This window comes from Betta splendens, chromosome 10 (assembly GCF_900634795.4).
Source record: "Betta splendens chromosome 10, fBetSpl5.4, whole genome shotgun sequence".
NCBI lineage: Eukaryota > Metazoa > Chordata > Actinopteri > Anabantiformes > Osphronemidae > Betta > Betta splendens.
The window spans coordinates 5,607,330-5,626,750 of record NC_040890.2 but is presented as its reverse complement, the minus strand read 5'-3'; the positions used below and the strand labels follow the sequence as shown (position 1 = coordinate 5,626,750).

Sequence of the window (19,421 nt, the reverse complement as noted above, 5' to 3'; positions counted from 1 at the left end):
TAAGTGAATGAATAAATTATTAACATCTACACAGTCATAAAATAATAGGAAAAAAAATTTTCAGGATGTGGATTGTTACCACGGCTACAACTCTAAATCAACATAAACATATTTTAGTGCCGTGTGAAATGTGTCAGGTGTAATTTGTGTTAAATCCCTCTAGAAGATTTAAAGACTTCATTTACATGGGCCTGGAGCAAGAATTTATTGCCACACACTTAATTGGTTACATTTATAGATTTAGCAATATGCATTAAGTCATACAGAGATTTAGTGTAATGCTGCTGCTGCACACACACACACACACACACACACACACACACACACACACACACACACACACACACACACACACACACACACACACTCACACACACACAGACACACACACGCACGCACACACGCACGCACACACGCACACACACACACACCTAAGGGGATTTACAACATCGCTATCACTCCTTCACACTCCAAATGATTTAGCACTCATTCACATCTCTCACTATTTCTCTAAATTTCTCACATTCACAATGTTTGACAGTATTTAATTATTGACCCAGTTGCCAAATATTCCGAAGACTACAGACACCGAGAGTGCTTTCGCGCTCGACACACACTATTAGTGAAAGTACGTGTGGGTTTTTTCAGCATATGTTTGCGCAGGACAATATACATTGCATTTGGTGTACTGCATATGGTAAGTTCACGGTTGCAAATTAATGAACTGACACAAACTCAAACTTGTTAGAGTCCATTCAGCAGCATCTCCCTCTGTTTCTCTGTGACACTCAAACACACACACACATGCATGTGTCCCTGGGGGTGCACATTAATAGAAAATCACATTAGTTTGGTCTAGTGCACTAATGCCTTTTGTTTTAGACAGTATTCAACACAAGTCTATTTCTCTCTCTCTCTCTCTCTCTCTCTCTCTCTCTCTCTCTCTCTCTCCTCTCACACACACACACACACACACACACACACACACACACACACACACACACACACGCGACACAATATGTTGCTGCAGGTCATAACCAAAGCAAACCAACAAAAATTCATTCATCACTGTTTATGCATTTGTGTATAGCATGTGTGTTAATGTGTTATTGTGTATATGTGTGCTGCATAAAACTGTGTGGTGTGTGTTTGTACAGGCGAGTGCAGCTGCATAGATCTAGAGACATATTAAATGTGTGGGTGAGGTGTTAGCATGAACAGATATATCATTCCGGTCAGCTCTTTCTGCATATGGATGCTCCCAAATGGCAAAATGAAAGCAACCCAAATAAATTGCTCCATTTCAGACAGTGGAAAAAAGTTTCTGCACAAATTATACACAGTCAAAAAGTGGATATGGCTGATCCCATTTCATCTTTAAGGTTTCTTAACAAGGTGCCAGGGAAAACAATAATAAAAAATATTTTGGGACATTTTTTATGTTTAATATTCTAATGAACATGAACAATAATTGCTGTTAGCTAAAGAGTAGTTGCGAAGTAGAGAACTAAAGAACTTAAAATGAATCTAAAAGTATATATTTTTTTAAGGTGAAGGAAGTGGCAATATAACGGATCACTACTGGTACAGTATAGGTACAGTATGCACCGGTAAGGAGGAGATAACTAGTGGGTACTGAACTCTGGTGGTGTAGTTATAAGCCCCAGTTTTACATGATGTGTTCCATTAATGAGCATGACAGCTGCTGTCCATGGTGCTGAATTGCATTCAACAGGTTGCTGAACATACTGGGACTAGAATGCTTTGACAAGCCTCCCTACGCTGCATAAAACCTCTATTACCTGGACTACTACCGGGCTGGTTTATTTCATGTGACACTTTTGTCTAGTGACAAGGTCACAAGTTTACAACCTCTGACTAGCAGTTGCATATCTCTGTCATGTTGCCATGCTTAAATGGTGGAAATCTGAGTGTAGTCAGTGTTAGTGAAGATAAACTAATTAAGTGAATGCCATCCTACCCATTAGTACTGTATGTTTACTGACAGGTAATAGTTGGAGGAGAGTTGTGTAGAGCGTGTCTGTGCACAGAGTGGCGCCTGTCACTCAACAAGCATAAATCCCTTCATAGCCTGTAGCCTGTCTGCACGCCTCCCACAATCCGCTGCAATACCACTACAGCTGCTGCCATTATAATAGCTTGACCTGACCCACGCACACGGACTCACACAGGTAATGGTCCCGACATTCACAAAGAGGGACAAACACTCACACGCTCACACCAAACACAGAAAAGGGGCACGATGCTTAAATCACACACGCGCACCTAGGTCTATCGCTACTGCAGGCAAGGTGAAGGAAAAGTACCGTGGCCACCATTTGGCCCAGGGGTTTTTGTTGATGTTCAATTTCAGCGCACGACTGACTTGATGGTTACATCTTTTTTTTCGGGGCCTGTTTTATGAGAAGTTTTAGTCTAGATAGAGCTTTATATACGGTGGAAGGAGCTGTGTGTGTGTTCCTAAATGAGAGAAGGAGAAGCATGAGTGTGTTTGCTATTTTCAAAACGACTCCCTAAAATCACACACACACACACACACACACACACACACACACACACACACACACACACACACACACACACACACACACACACACACACACACACACACACACACACACATACACTCACACACAAAAGCAATCTATTTCCTAAGTTGTATGAATATGGTAATGCATGTGTGGGTTATGGCCTTCGTTCAGTGCTATGGAGTTACACTGGAATCAATCAGCATACATGGCTTGTAGCACTGCAGTGCACGCAAACACGCATATTGTATAGGCAACATCGGCAATAAAAGGCTCAACCTCATATTAACACCCACAACCACACACACACACACACACACACACAAAGAACATCAGAGATGAATAAATGGAGTTGACCACAATCTGCCCTCTGTCTAATGCTACCAAACAAACTAAAAATGTATTCACACACACACACACACACACACACACACACACACACACACACACACACACACACACACACACACACACACACACACACACACACACACACACACAAAATTTTGGCTGCTGCATTAGAGTTCAGTGTGTACTGATGACTAGTGTGTGAGTACAGTGGTCCTGTACTGTAGAATGACGGAGCCACAACAGGAAAAACACCACTCTGCTTGTTAAACTGCTCAATAAAATCCCAGAGATGCTTCAACTTAAGTATCCTGTGTTCAACAATAACCTTTAAATCCATGTTGTTGCTTTTGACTGCAAAAATATTTTATTGCTAAACAGCTTTGTTACAGTACAGCCTTTTGTGCAATATTAAATTACAACATATCTCATATAGTGATCACTGTTACTTGAAGTTCTGCTGCATAAATGTTGAAATACAACAAGAGCTTACTACAAGAGAGTGTATTTGTTCTAGAGAGCTCCATTCTGACCCTTAGTGTGCGACTCATAGGGATCAAGAAGATCACTGACATCCTAACTGGAAATGTTGACTACAGTATGACATGTCTTGCTGAGATCTCAGTTCTCTGTCTGTCTCTCTTTCTGTTTCCGCTGGTCTCCTGCTGGACCATTTGGATTAATAGGGTTTTAAAGCGGGTATCTTGTTTGTGTCCGTGCCAAGCAGTCCCCCTCTATCAGTTTCCTTTTAGCCATGTGACAGTCTCAGCCATGCAGAACAGCTGCTCTCAGCTGCCTGGCAGTCGCTTTCCAGCTAGTGCCAAGCCGGCTTCCAGTCGCCCCAAAAGATACTTCAGTAAACGCAATCACTGCCATATATTCAAACACTGGGTGCCTGCTAAAAGTTGGTCTTTTGTTTTCAAATCACATTCACAATGCTTTATCTACATAAGTTGGAAATTGACTAGAACCCTTGTGTACTCAAACATCTACTGTACCGCACTGACACCATGCTATTATAGCAAACAGTGGAACTCAGGCAGGTAATGTTGACATTTTAGCACAGCAACATGTGAGAGTGGACTCTCGATGTACGTATTAACAGGGGCAAAACCTACATTTTGCAATTGTTTACAGTTCTATTCACTACTTTTAATTGTGGACCTCAACAAAAGATCTGTTTGTGTCACTTTGGTTTATCTTTTCCAGCTTGAGGCTTTTGTCACAAGAGCGTGTCTCTGAATTTACACAAAACTTTGAAAGCACAGAAGTAGGAACTTCTTTTCATCCGTTCAAACTCTTACAGTAAATGACTGACAACCATCTTTCCATCTTGGTGCATGTATAAATTTGATCAAATTTGCTTTCTGACAAAGCTTCAATTGAAAAGATGCTTTGGACTTCTCCTTTGTTTCATCATTGCCATTGGTGTCCAGAGTGCTCAGAAACCGAGTGGGGCATCGCAAAGAGAAAGGTAAATGTGATTTGATTGGCGAGGCTGGAGGCCAGGCTCACCACAGCTCTACGGCCAGTTTCCAACTGTGTTATAGTCCTGTCATGGGTCTTAGTCACTGTGCTTTTGCCATGTGCAGTTAACAGAAATGAAGCTCAAACTGAGCTTCTAAAACCTCTCGTGTTTGACTGATTTATCAAGCAAAGCAAGCAATGAGACAAAAACAACAGTATGCGAGTATACTGTATATGAACCAAAAGACAAATGTTTTGAGAAGAAAAACGAAAAAGAAAAAGCAGAATGTGTAGGCAATGGCAACGTTTTGTCAAGTCTTTAATGAAACGTAATGAGTGCCATTTACCTGTGAAGCAGCGCACAGTGGTTTTATCATTACCTAGAATAAGGCTGAAACTACGCTGAATGCTTCACATTCTGCACCTGACTGTGCTGCTGATTTCATTTTGTCTAATAGCTGCCAAAGAGACAAAGCAAAGAATGAAAGCTGTGCAAGTGAAAGAAATTCTTTTTTAAGTTGCAAAACATTCTAAAAATAACAATTATAAGTGATCATTACGTAAGTACATAAGTGATTTTTGTAACTTGACTGCATAAAAATTACAAATCTATCTAGTTAAATTAGCAAAAGTAGCAAATCAGGCTAGACAGTAAAAATTACAATGGGTGACATTTGGAAATGCTGTAGAAAGTAATGTAGTGGAAATATTTAAGTGAAAATGTTTATAGTGATTTAATATCATAAGTTTAAATGTAATACTGTAATTTGATGCAAAAAGGTGATCTAGATGGTTTTACTGAATATCGTACTACAAGTACAATTTTTGTTTCTGAAAATTATGACCAGTTTTTATAGGCAAAATGTACTCATTTGCATGGTACTGTAAAGTACTGCTGTAAACTTCCCAGTGTGCCTTTTAAAACACAGTACAAATAGTACAAAAGTACAAAATGGCAGCTGGATAACAAGATAAGAAGAAATAACAACACTAAACAGCAAAGAAATGAATATGGTAAACTCAACATCACCGGAGTCTCAACTTGGCCCGAATGATACTTCCTACCAGGACAGAGAGTCTGGACTCAACCAATTTACAGCTCAGCATCAAATGTACACCTCAATACAGTACAAGTGTCCCTAAGGAGGCACAGATAAAATGGAAAAATATGATTTCATCAGACTCAGACTGTTTCACATGTTTTTTAAGATTCAGCACTTGCCAGGGTTGAAACGCTGCATCAAAATGACAGAAAAATTTGTCCCAAAATCAATTTTAGAAACTCCTCTCTAAGCAAAAGAAAACAACGTTCAAACTCTAAAAACATTGTCCTATGTCAGACTACTGCTTTGTGTCACTGATCCCGCATGTGCTTCTTTATATATATATATATATATATATATATATATATATATATATATATATATATATATATATATATATATATATATATATATATATATATATATATATATATATATATATATATATATATATGCCTGCTCCATTTGTCAGTGTGTCGATGGAGCGTGCAGCACAGTCAGTCCCACATTTGTCAGTTTCCTAGCATGCTGCAATCTGCATGCAGGAACGCACACACAGGCTCTTTTGGTTTTTTCTTGCCCGTCATTAATAAAGAGAAGTGGCTGCACACCTGTTCAGTGACAGCACCCTATGGAGAGAGAACCCAGGCAAGTGAGGGACCTGGGTAAAAGCGCAAGAGTGTGACAAATCCTAGAAAAAAGGCAGAATCAGAGAGATTGTGAATGAAGAGAGAATAAACAAAGGAGTAACAATTAATGAGTGAAGCTTATACAGATGACTAAGCCTCACGCGTGCTTTAATGCTGTAATAATTATCTTATTAGGCCTGAACACTTCTCTAATAGCAAGTCTGTAGTAAAATACTGTCAAGAGTAATAAAACTAATACTGCTGCTATACAATATTGAATAAACAGGGTAATTGCATACTGTGTGTAATTAACTTCACAAGTCATAAAATATGTGAGTTCATCCTAAATCAGCAGTCTGTTCTGTGGCTAGAAAAGAAGGGTGAACAGGAGTCGATTGCTGAGTCCACCCAGTAGAAAGCGGAGAGAAAGGAAATTAGGCCTGACTGCCTGTCAAACAGCTTCCTCTGAACATAAACAGTTCACATTAAGCTCCCCATTACAGTACCACACCTGAGCACACAACCAACAGAACACTTTAATTTCAGCTGGTAACTGAGGTCTGTCCACATCTTATAATATAACAAATTCATGATACATATGATGCATACAATTAGTAAATGATGCCTCATTATTACAATGGGAGTACTTATAAAGTACTAGTATACTAATCGAATCTCCTGAAAACAAGGTTCTTATGCAAGTAAAATGCAACTGCATCGACTTTACAGTCGCACAGACACACAAAGTCAGGGGTCATACACAGCACTGGAGAATACAGGATCTTCATCCATCTGCCCCCATGTACTTAAAAACAAAAAAAAAAAATCAAAAACCACAAAAAGATAAATAGAATCTGATTAAGGGAGGGAAATCTATGAATGTGGTACAAAGAACCGTAGCGCGATTCCCAGCTGAAGCTATAGACCCTATTGCATTGTCTAGACTGATTAAAGTCTATATTAGTTCTGAAACAAAAAAAAATGTCCATCATAAATAAAGTGATAACGTTACAGCCAAATCCATCTGTTCTCCAGCTGTTCCAGCAGTGCAGTGGCTGTTCCAGCAGTGTTATGACACCAGCACTGCAGTTCCTGTCACGTCTGAATAAACCCATTACTGAACATTTCGTCATGAAGACCAGCTGCAGATCTGAATTACACACAGACGCCGCTTTAAATCCAAGGTACTGTAAAAGTGAACAGAGACTGAATGTGCATTGCGAAAATGAAACAACGGCAAGAACAAAGGTCTTTTTCTACCAAACTTTTCCTACACACTCATGAAGACAGAGGATGGAGAAAGAGAGAGAGTGACTGCAGGAAAAGCCAGTAAATGAATAACTCCTACACCTGTCACACGCTGCTGACAGACTCCTGGCAGCTTCGCTTTCCACCTTTCTCTATCCTTCTGTACCTCTGTCAGTCTCTAAATCTGTTCGCCATATCTTCCTCTCACTCTGCTTACTGTACGTACTTTGTACCCCGCCCTCCTCGTCCCCCACCTGCCCCGCCTGTCTATGCAGGGAATGCTTTAACCCAAACTCAGTGAAATTGCACAGTTTTACTTTTAAAGTGCTGAACAGCAGCAGAAAGAGCCCGTGAGCGTGTCTTAATCGGATGCAAAAACACAGCATGTCAGAGAGGTCCCTGTGAACACTGCATGAGATTGAAAGGGATGGGCACGTTGAAAGAGAGACAAAAAGGTAAAGGACAGAGAGGCAGAGGTGTTTTCAGCACTGGACGCCAGAAACCGCAGCTGTGACTTCAACACCAAAAACGCTCTCTTACAAATACTCATTGCAAAATAATAAACTTTACCGTCAGGCTCTGCTGGTGTAAACTGACATATACTGTACTGTAAATATATCCTTTTGGCTTTGTGCACCTAAAAAGCTACATTTGGCAGGTGATAGATGATTACTTTGAGTACTTTGATGCCAGTTCTGCTGAAGTCCGAACATGCAGGAGGTGTATTCTGTGCTACTACATACCTGGCAACCTCGCTCTTGTCCAGTCACCTTGACTGCCTGCTGCTACCTTTGCAGTCACCCCTAGCACAGTAACAAACATGCACAGGCTCAGCTAACATGGTGCTAATGTGCAGTCTCTGTCTTAGTCTAAGATGTTGAACATTGTGAATTAGCATTGGAAATACTGTGATACAAAAACCATGATCCATAAATACGTAAAAAATGAGATTTTTAACTGCCTGGTCCTGTTTTCCTCCTAGTGCTCTGTTCCTCTCCCTCAGTCACTCCAGCCGTGTCCACACGTTTCCTTACTTTATCCAGTGTTAATGAAGTTACTTTGTGGTTCCAAGAAATTTTTAGATCCAGCCCTCACAGAGTGTGGGCTGAGCTCAGTGTTCCTTGTTACTTACTCTGATTGGTTGAAAATACTGAATACTCACCATCGTGCAACTTTTCCTACTGCTCATGCCACCAGATGTAAGAGGCACTGTTCCCTCATGCAGCTTATTCATCCAGCGTTTACGTAGAGTAAATCATTACGCTCCTTTATAAAGCCCTTATAGTGTCACAACCATTCATTTAGTGACGTGCTGCAACAACCATCATTGCTATTTAATGAGATCCATGTAATTGACAGTACAAATGTTTAATAGGTAACACATTCATTATAAGCCATGTCTGTTTATCTGCATACAGCCTTGAAGTAATTAATATGACAAGTGATCCAATTAAAAAGCCTGGGAGAGCTCAGTAAGTTGCTCATTGTATGGTGAAAGGGGGGCGTGGTGTGGTGAGCAGGTGGCTCATTTCGTGGGGTAGTTACCCATCAACCACATGACGGATGGCTCTGTTGCTGCTGGCCATGGGAAAGACACCCAGCACCTTTCATCTGTGTAGCTTTGCAAGTTGTTTGCCTTGTTTGGCACAAAGAAAAGATGACGCCAACTCAAACCTGATGCCTGGACATGGTTCCGTCCCAAAAACCTGCTCATCATTCATCTTCTACACCTCGCCCTTGTCCAGTTGTGCATCAGTAGCTCTTTTAGAAATGCCAGTGCATGTGTGCCAACATATGGCGCATTGCCAGCTGTAGAAACCCAGCCTGTACAGCGACCAAACCGCCAGTGTAAACCTGTCTATGCCAGGTTCAAGAGACGCAGACTGGCGCTTACGTCGCCACAAAGCTGAACCACCTCGTCAACAGGCTTCTTGTTTTAGGGTGAGGGATATAATTATATTTAAGTTGGGACTGTGAAAGGATCCAGCGAATATGGACTCACGAGTGTCATCCCACATATAAGTACTAGCGTGTGAGCATGTGCTCACATGCACCTGTTTTTCCTCTGCACTACAACAGGAAGTAGTGACCTAATTACTCAAGATTCCCTGTAGATGTTCAGACCAGTTTACACTCATCACCATAAATTACCCTCACCTCCCTCCCTACTGTCACGCCAAGTCCTCCTCTGTGCAGCAGAGCGTGTTCACACTTTTTCCTCAGGCATTTATTTATAATGTGCATTGAACGACGTTCAGGAGCGTCAACTGTTTTACAGCAAGTCAACACTACGCCACCAAAGAACCGCAATTTTAAAAAAATACATGTGACATGAACTGGTTCTGACAATATAACATACTGTAGTATTAACAGTGTACATGTAACAGTTGTGTGTAATACTACTGTGCCTGGGCAGCTTATGTTTGAAAGTTATTGAGAGTCATTCTGGCTTTTAGACGTACCAGTGGCAGGTAGGTAGATATGTACAAATGGTTTACTTGTTATAAAGCTTATTTATACTATATATGAATTTATAGGATTCTATGTGTTCTATATGAAGCTAAGTATTTCTTATTCCATTGACTAAAGGGAGTCTTAAAATGATTAACAGACTTGTAAATATTGAGGCAGAAGAGCCCAAAATATTAATATATTTGAGTCTTCAAGGGTGACCATGTGTTCTAAAACAAAGCCAGGGGTATTTACTACTATTAAACCTCAACCGCCACCTTCAGACTATGAAGAACACATTCTTTTTATGTTGTTGGCAATGGCTGGCTTGTCTTTATCACGGTGAAATAATATTAGCCCTAATGCGATGCTGGACTAAACATACAAGAATAATGCCCATGCTCTACTAGAATTAAAAAGCTGAAATAGTTGTACTATAAGAGGTGTAGCATGTGTGTGTGTGTGTGTGTGTGTGTGTGTGTGTGTGTGTGTGTGTGTGTGTGTGTGTGTGTGTGTGTGTGTGTGTGTGTGTGTGTGTGTGTCTTACTGTAGGTGATCAGCAACACATATTATTTAACTGGCAATAAGCACTGAATGTACGCATCTTGGCTCCCTCAGGAGAGCCCTCATAGACCCTAATGATTGCCCTCATCTGGTTCTGATCAAATGGAAAAGGGGGTTGGAACCATAAGCAGTGATTAACCTCGAGCTTGAGCAAATACAGGCAAGCCATAAATGAGTTCATGAAAAGAAATACTCACTATCACTAGCCTCCATGTTGAGCAAAATGTTTGACTGACAGCTGAAATATTACAATTAGCATTTATCACAAAAATAAGTACAAGTCCAAAAGAGTTCAAATGTTCAGTATTTCTTAACTGTGTGCTGCTCTGTCAGTCTGAATGCAGCTGTGCTGCTGTGAATGTCTTCTCATGGTGTACTGTCAATCTGAATAATGCAAAGTAGGCGGCAGGACCAGCCAGACAGAGTGGATTTGTAATGCTGAGCATCACAATGGTCAGAAATAGATTATAATGGCTGAGTGAATTATGAATGGTCGTCCAACAGACTCCTCATTAATAGACACAATATGTGTGAACGAGGAAGAAAGGAAAGAAAGGGGAAGTGATGATAGGATGCAGAGAACTGAGAGACAGGTGACGGGATGTTTGACTGCTCAGAGGAGAACATGAAGTGAAGTGAAAAATGGGAGATATGAGAGAGGTGGTTTGTTGGAAAGACGGATAAGATAGAGTGGATTGGCAGGAGAAAGACGGAGCAAATAGGAGGAGGAGTGAGCGATAGGGAGGGAGGCCGAGGGAGGGACACTTTATTCAGAAGCTGAGCTGTGAAGGGAAACAAGTTGTCTCAGATTTTTACTTCAAGAACAACAAAAACAATGCTGGGACGAAACTAAACAACAAAACTCAAAGAGGCTTGTTCGGCCTCACATTGCTCTGTTCCAATGCTTTCACACAGCAATAGTCTTGAAAATTCATGTTTAAGTTCTTAGCGTTAGTCTCTTTCTCCAAACGAGAGAGTATGAGCCGCAATCAGACACTCTGAAGCAGCCTGGTTATGGAAAATAGGTCCTTGGAGTAGATGGTATGTTTGGCCTGAAAGTCATCTCTTCAAGAGCTGCTCTGTTGAGTCATGTCTCTCAGAGGGGATGAAGACAGGCAGCTATAAAAAAAGCACTGGTTTCATCCTGAGCTATAGTTGAGTAGGTTTGGGTCATTGAATCTACAGTATACAGTTACTGTAATTGCTCAGCTAAACATTAATGAATATGCAACCGTGTAATTTACTGACAACCTGATTTCACAGTATTTAACATCTGAAATGGTGTTTTGAAGTCAGGGTTAAGGGAATATGCTCACGGTTTAGGTGAATATGATCAACTGACCTCAAACTTACAGAACCCTGCCTCTATAATCTCATACTGGAGTCTCTGTGCCTCCAATGAGAGGAATTTGGAGCTGCAGGTTTGTATCGCCGTCATTTCCACTTGTCTTGGTATTTTGAAAAAAAAAGGTCTCCAGAGGTAGAAAATGCCATTTAATGTCCAGAGCTCTATATAATGGACACAGGAGAACCAGGCTTTGTCCCAGATGCCAGTTCTACAAGGAAAACGCTCTGCCTATCATTTTTGTTAGATTTACACTATTATTCTTTATGTATAAACGTTTTAAATACCTGCACGTTAAAGAAGCATAGAACATATGCAATATATCTTCTTCAAAATTGCCTTGTTTTTAGGTGAAGTACTACATTATAGTAATGCATATACATCTTAGGGCTGTACACGGTCATTATCATAATCATTATGATTCTTGGTTAAGTTGATAAATGTAACACGAGACCAGTTCTTTACTAGAAGTACTAGAAGAAGAAAGAAATGCAACTTAGGCTGCATTGGAAAGGTTTCCACTAAAAGGTGAGCCGGGGATATACACTGAGCCAGAGAAGGAAAGAAGCCGAGAAAGTGATTCTCTCTTTGCTTCTGAAGGACAGAGAAGAGTTGCAGACACTGCACTTCCAATCAGATAGAAAAAGACCCAGTCATCAAGGCTTAGATTGAATGTGCTGTACAGTACATGGGTGTCTATGTGCGAGTGCATTCATTAGGAAGGGTGTGTCAGTACAGGACTGCGGCTCGTGCACGTGCCAAGGTGCTGTGCTACTGTGTAGGATGTGTCACTCTGCTTCTATATGGATGACTTACTGCATTTGTCTGTGTGTGAGACAGAAGCTGTCAAATCAGCGCTGACACACTGCGAGTACATTTTGAATTATTAATGAATATGCAAGATCATATCTGCAAACCGATGGAGTCTGCTGAAAATTACAGGAGAGACTAGGAGTCGTATCACTGACACTCTTTCTTCTTCAAAGTCTTCTAAAAGTAACTTTTTTTTTCGATTTATGCTATCTCATGCCTAATGCTAAAGAAGATATATTTATTAGTAGTGTATTTGTTTTATTAAATTCCTGTGGGGCATTAGAACAGGAATCACAAGATAAGGCAACTAAACAAGGTTCAGAAAGTCACATCTTAACAAACTGACAGTGAACAAAAATTAAATTTTTTGTTGACATGATCTAAGACACATGTACTGTACAGTCCAAAGAGCAATGTGAATTTACCACACATCTAAGACTAGTAGTTTAGTCAGAACTAACCCAAAACAGCATGACATGCAGGGTTTTTGAATAGTGATTGCAGGTTTCTGGAGGGTAAACTGTTTCCATCACTACTCTAAGCTGCATGCTCCAAATTCTCCACAGTATAGAAAAACTTTTAAAGCTGTTGAGCAGCGAGATAGAGATGTTTGGCTGGGACTGATCTGTGTGTGTGTGTGTGTGTGTGTGTGTGTGTGTGTGTGTGTGTGTGTGTGTTTTAACCACCTCAGTAGGAAACTGGATGTAGCAGAGCTGAACAAAGCCAAATTCTATGGCACGGCCCGTGGGAGTGCCTCTCCACAGCCGCACACAAATACACACGCATAAAGGACACATCGCCATATGGGATGTTGGTCCACCTTAAACATCCATCTTGACTGACATCTAGTCCCCTGTGTGCGTCTCAGAGTGCGTGCGTATTGACAGCAGGAGAAGGAAAACTAAGAGGAAGCAGATTGAAACTGTAGGCTGGAGAGAGCAAGAGAGAGAGAGTTGAGCCTTGTGGACGCAAAGACTCGGGTTAGAATATGAGAAGTTTTGTTTACCTAAACACTATCTCACTCTGGGAACACTTCATTTACTTTCCATTGCACACCAGGTGGACTGGCAGGCACTCGGGACCAAACCCACTGGCTCCAGGTGGTGGGAGGGAAACACACCTTACCATCTACCATCACATCAGCATGATAAAAAAAAATATTATGACTAGTTGAGGATTAAAGTAGGAACAATTTTGTCTGGTGACAAGCATGAAAAGGAAAACCAATCAATGGCACACTGAACTGCTTGCGATGTGATACTATACTACATTTATGGCTAACATCAACACTTCTGCATTCAGGAAATGGAACACTTTCGTTAGAGATGTAACAGTGCTGTAATGTCTGCCTTTAATGGATACAAGCTTTATCTTAACATTACTTCTGACTACTCATGACTGTCTATCAAATTCCCCATTTACTGTTTAAATGCGCTTTTGACTTTTAGATGAATTTACAGTAGCTGCACTCCAAACTCCAAACTCCTGTCTTTTATCTCTACAAACTGAAAGCATCCCTGGAGCTTTTTGTATGCAATTCGCAAATATTTCGGGAAATGATACGCCACTTGTAATTTAAGTGTTTGAATTTTTTTGAACAAAGACCCCTGAAGCATGTTTTAGTTGAAAGGAGCTGTTAATCCCCAAGTTGCCTAGTTAGATCAGGGATAAAATCAAGACGCACTCATCTTTGGAAAATATCTTTCCTTACAAAATATCAATAAACCATCTCATGGTTCAGCAACAGAGCAACAAGATATAATCGGACAGCTGAGATTACTATCACACACACTCTCCCCAAAGGCTACAGCGTAATACAGAGATGATAACACTAATCTAAAACACAGAGAAGAGCAGAGAAGGGGGGGGCAGAACGGGAGGAGATGAGAATGTAGAAAAGTGGAACAGAAGTAGAAAGGAATGAAATGGGAGGAGTACAAGAAGGAAGCAGTAGAAAAAAGGAGGCTACTCCAAGAATCCAGACAAGCGGGCCACCTGGGGGTATCCTATTCTCAATCAGCTGATGGACAGTACAAAGGAACCCTTCCTCAAAAATAAAGGCCAATGACAGATTACTGTGGCCAGTTTCCTCACCCTCCGCTAACAATACATGCTCCTCTCATACTGTAGTAAGATCAGACACTATTCCAACCCAGTGCTGAAGAGTGGAGCAGAGAAAAGCATAAAAAGAGAAGAACTAGAGGAAAGTGGGGAGTTTCCTTTTACACTGTTAATTGGTTTATGAGCAGCAGAAAATCGGCTCAGTCCCATGAAATGCTCAGGGCTGGTGACAACCTTGTACATTTAAAAAGTCACGTCATTATATTAATACTGGTGTATTACACACTGACATGTGGGGCTTGGATAGTGTGCATTACATATACTTGCTGGCTTAGTTTGGTCACATACAATACTCTAAAATCCTCCATCATTAGGCTGTAAACGGATCAGGCATGTAGGTCAGCTGAGGATGTTCATGATGTGATCTGTCTTTGTATGCAAGGCTAACGCTGACTTATTAAGGATCACAGCCACTGCAAAGTAGTTTACTGTACCTGTACCCTGCTCGGTGTCACTGAGGAGGGAAGCGTGTGAAGTTCTCGCCATGCGGAATTTCTTTTTAACTTAGAAGCCAGCAGCCACAAGGCACACAGGAGAGTGTCTTGCTCAAGGACAGATGTATTAACAGACACTGGATATTAACTCACGTTTTCTACATCCCAGACCCATTGAGCCACCAGGCCCCTTAAACATGTCCCACCAGTATTATGCTATTGCCAGCTTAAAATGAGAGCTTTAAAATTCAATATGTGAATTTACATTGTGGTTACAACCAAAAAATGAAAAAGAACAACAGTTAATGACTGAAAAACAGTTGCAGAGACAAGAAAAATACAAATGCATATCTATTAATTGTTGTTTTGTCTCCATCTTTTCCTTTATGTGGCACTGGATCTACAGTATGTGGTCATCGGTACATCAGGTACATCAGTAGGGCCCAAAACAAGAGTAGAACAAGGGTTATATGTCTGCCTTTATTTGTGGTATTATGGTTAGGGTTAGGGTAAGGGGCTACGGAAGCCATTATGTCAATGGTGTGTCAGTCACACTGTATTACTGTATCACGCATGCACACTGTATCTACAGTGAGCTTGTATCACTGCAGGAAACCCAGCTAAACTAGCCAATTAGAGGCTGCGTACAATTGAACATCACATTGTAGATGTGCCGTGTGTTTGTCTAGAGAGGCACAAAGCTAATTTCTGGAAAATATATAGCCATCGGAACAACATGTTTCATCAGACAGCTTTTTTCCACAGCATTAAAAGATGAAGTAACATTTAGGATCTGTATTTACAGTGCCAACCCTTCTTTTTTCCTTCCTGATTTCAGTGACAGAAGACAGTGAGGAGCCAATTACTGTCCAGGGGTCTCCAAGATCTGTTCCTTCTGCCTCCTGCTGGTTAGGCAGAGCTGGCCAATCAAAGGTCTCATGGGGGGCATGTTGACCTGTGGAAATGTCATCTTGTGGAGGCAATGTGTGAATAAATGTATCTTTCTCTTCACAGTACCAGATACTGTACATGTACCTTAACCTCTTGCGTAAGTACAGTACGACATTTGGTACTCTGGATTGTTAAGTTCAAAAAGTTGTGTAAATAATTACGTAATTACACCAGCTATACTGTATATACTTTGTTTGTTTAGGTTCAGGTTGAACCACCTGCACCTACAGTATAGTAACAAAGGTGGGACGTTTATGATTTAACACTGTTATAATGCACCTACATCGGTCCCTATTAAGGCTCACTTCCTATCCATGTTCTGCAATATCCTAAAAGTGGGCTTAACCCAACCATCTCCCAAATTACCTGAATCACCCTGGCACACGACGTGTCTATGTTAATATGGAACCTTTTCTGAAAGAACTTGTACATGTACAGTACCAGTCTGGAGAAACGGCAGGAATGAGCCTGATCTCAGCATTTCTCAGGCTCAAAGTAAAACTAAGCAACCCAGCATTTCTATCCAAATTTCACCATAGAGGGCACGTCGCAGCAAAAGGTAGATTTGGATGGTACTGTAGCTACTGTACATTTTTACATTCTAGTACTTTTAGTCACAATTGCATCTTCCAGAGTGTCAGTGCCCTAGACCTCCTTTGTGTATTTGTGTACACTCACATTGGACCACAACAAAGTGTGACGAACCAAGTGCAAAGTTCCATTTGGCCTAAATCCAGAGCCTGTTCTGTGTAAGAGTGGGCTTTCGTTCACATACTGTAACCACTGAGAGATGTTCGCACCCAGCATCTCCAGCCAAAACCCTACAGTCCTGTGTAGCACTGGAAGTGATCTGACTTGGTTTGAACACAGGGATGTTCACACATACCGAGGCCCGAGGCCACACTGAGTGGGAGGCATCAAGAGCTGCTTCCTTCCTACTGCACATGGAGGGCACCTTTGAAATACAAAATATATTCACCACATCTCGCTTACCCGTTCTGCGTCTAGTTTTCTTAGACGTTATCGCTTCCTGCCTCGCTCTTATTATCTGTACATCTGTATCTTCCTTGTATGCGTCAGTGCTCTCTTTCTTTAAATACGCCTCTCTGAGAACTGCTAAAGCGACTTCTTCCCTGCAACCCAAAAAGAGGGTTTGAAGAAGAAGAAAAAGGTTTTCTGGAACAGCCAGTGATGCTCTTTTCACCTCATCTCCTAATCCAATTCGTGTATTGTGTAGAAAACCCTACATTCTCACAGATGTACACACAGACACTGTGAAGAACTTGCAACTTTGTGAACAAGAATCCCTAAAGTTAAAACATGTGACGACATTCAGGGAGACATTTTAGTGCTCCTTATATAATCAATAGTTGTAGCTAAAGGGAGCTAGAATAGCTCCTTCCTTTTCTCAGATGATGGTTCTGCAGATTTTTATATAATGTGGGCTAAAGGTTACAGTGTGTTGGTTAGTCACATATTACACTCTGATAAAGCTGTTATGGAGTTGAAGGTCAAACTCTCTTATCAAACAATCGTAAATAGACTCTGATCATTTCCTGCAAAATGGCAAATATCTAATAGTGTGATTTGCAGCTTTGCCGATAATTCTGGGTTAATTAGTAAAAGTTCAAATACACAGTAACATCTGCTAACAACTATGCCTACGACTTCTATCAGGCACTAAACTGAGTCTACCAAGTTTTGCGATCACATTTCTGTACTTTGGCTCAGGTGTAAACAGTAGACTTCCCTTGTTCTATGAGTGTGTGTTGAGAGGGACCTTGGATTAACAGTATGTACTGTTATATACAGTACTGTATGCCTCAAAGTATGGTAGCCTGATAAATCCTAATGAATAGGAATTCAGCAGTTGAGGCAAATAAAATCAGTATAGTCTATAATCTTATATTTTATATAAGAGCCTTACCTTAAATGCTAAAAAAGCCTTTGAGATTTATAAAACCTTCCTCTATTCCTTCACTTTACATTCTCTCAGACTCTTATTTCAGTTGCTCCTTCCTCATTCCTGCAATAGAATAGCAAACAGAAAACCCTGAACCCCTGAGTGACAGAAAGGGAGCCAGATAAATTCATAATGATGGAGAGAGATTAACATTGAGAGAATTGGTAGAAGAGATTACAATGGAGGGGAGCGACGGTACTACGATTGTTTGGAATAATGTTACAGCATGCGTGTGGGCGTGCGTGCATGCAGTGGTTACGTGGGGCTATGGGCTGCATTGTGAAAAGGACGATTGGTGTTAAATTGGGGTGAAAAGAGGCTTACGTAGCGATAGAGAGACAGAGCAAGGCAGAGAGAAAGCAAGGGAGAGATGGTCACCCTTCACTCCACACATGGATTAGAGGCTATAGAGCCACTGACAGGCTGAAAACCTGGCTTACACTGTTAAAGCCTTGCAGACACACACACACACACACAGTTCAGTATGTTTCAGGCCTAACAGCTACAGTAGAGGAGGAGAATGCTGTCACAATTTCTCAATTTCGTTAAGATTTATCAGCTGGATTTCAAGGTCTCGACAGACTGGCAACTATTCCAGACTGGGCAATATTCTCGGCTCCGATGGCAGCCATGCTTTGCATGGCTCTGTTCTTTGTATTATCTGCAGTGGCTTTGCATACATTTATATCACTAATTCCTTCTGAATGAGAATCCAAAACAACTGTTTACCATCCAAATGCATGACTCAATCAAGTGCTGTGCAACTTGGCGGCTTGCTAATGAAGTTGCAGACCTTGCTAGCATGTTAAGAAGTTCTGCAGTGTTTTCCATCAGCAGCAGTCTTAATCACTTTAGGAAGTTTATTGTATAAGTACTAAAGTTCTGTTCTGGCACATAGACAGTCCTACTGATCTATAATGTTTTTGGAGGAGGTTTCCCCTTTTGAAAGTCATGTAAAATGGATTATGCTGTATTTGGTTTAGATTTTTGGGCATGATTGGGCAAAGTGCTGGATTGTAGTAATATGTAATATTAGTTAATTGATTCTGGTTTCTAAACAGGTGTTTAGAATTGTTTTCATTACAGTAAGAGTTTTATTGTTTTATATGGTGTTTCTTATTTTTATTCCCACACACAGGTCTTAATATTTAGTAAAAAGCATTTGTTAACTTTTGTTCAAATGTTGGCCATGTCTTAAAAACCATTATATTTACCTTGTTATTACCTCCAACTTGCCAGAGAATAGTTTAAGAATTTCTTACAAAGTACAAGGTTTAGGAGCAAGTTAATCTTGTCATTGATTTGTTTTGAAGAGAGGATTAAAAGTCAATTTATTCCTTTTCAAACAGACAGTGAGAGGAAGGGGAGATGGAAGCAAACACAGAAAAGCGGGAACGCTCTCCAAATGAGTTTAGTTTAATTAACATTGTCGTTGTTTGAATGGAGAAGACAATCTTTAGAGAATTACAAGATAATGTGCTGGCGATGTTTATCT

General features: G+C 40.7%; 1 protein-coding gene across 7 annotated transcripts in view; it reads right to left on the bottom strand.

The window, feature by feature from the left end:
- Window positions 1-19,421, bottom strand: part of il1rapl2 (interleukin 1 receptor accessory protein-like 2) — a 260,188-nt gene that overhangs the window by 108,911 nt on the left and 131,856 nt on the right. The window contains exon 2 of one of the 7 annotated variants that reach the window (XM_041072696.1): window positions 17,891-17,989. The exons of 5 other annotated variants lie outside the window; for them this stretch is intronic. Coding sequence is in view for 1 of the 2 variants with exons in the window: in XM_041072695.1 (XP_040928629.1) it covers window positions 8,028-8,106 (79 nt within the window). In the remaining variant the exon portion in view is untranslated. Of the gene's footprint in view, window positions 1-8,027; window positions 8,122-17,890; window positions 17,990-19,421 lie in introns of those variants that run through there. One more of the 7 variants, XM_041072695.1, reaches the window with a different exon arrangement.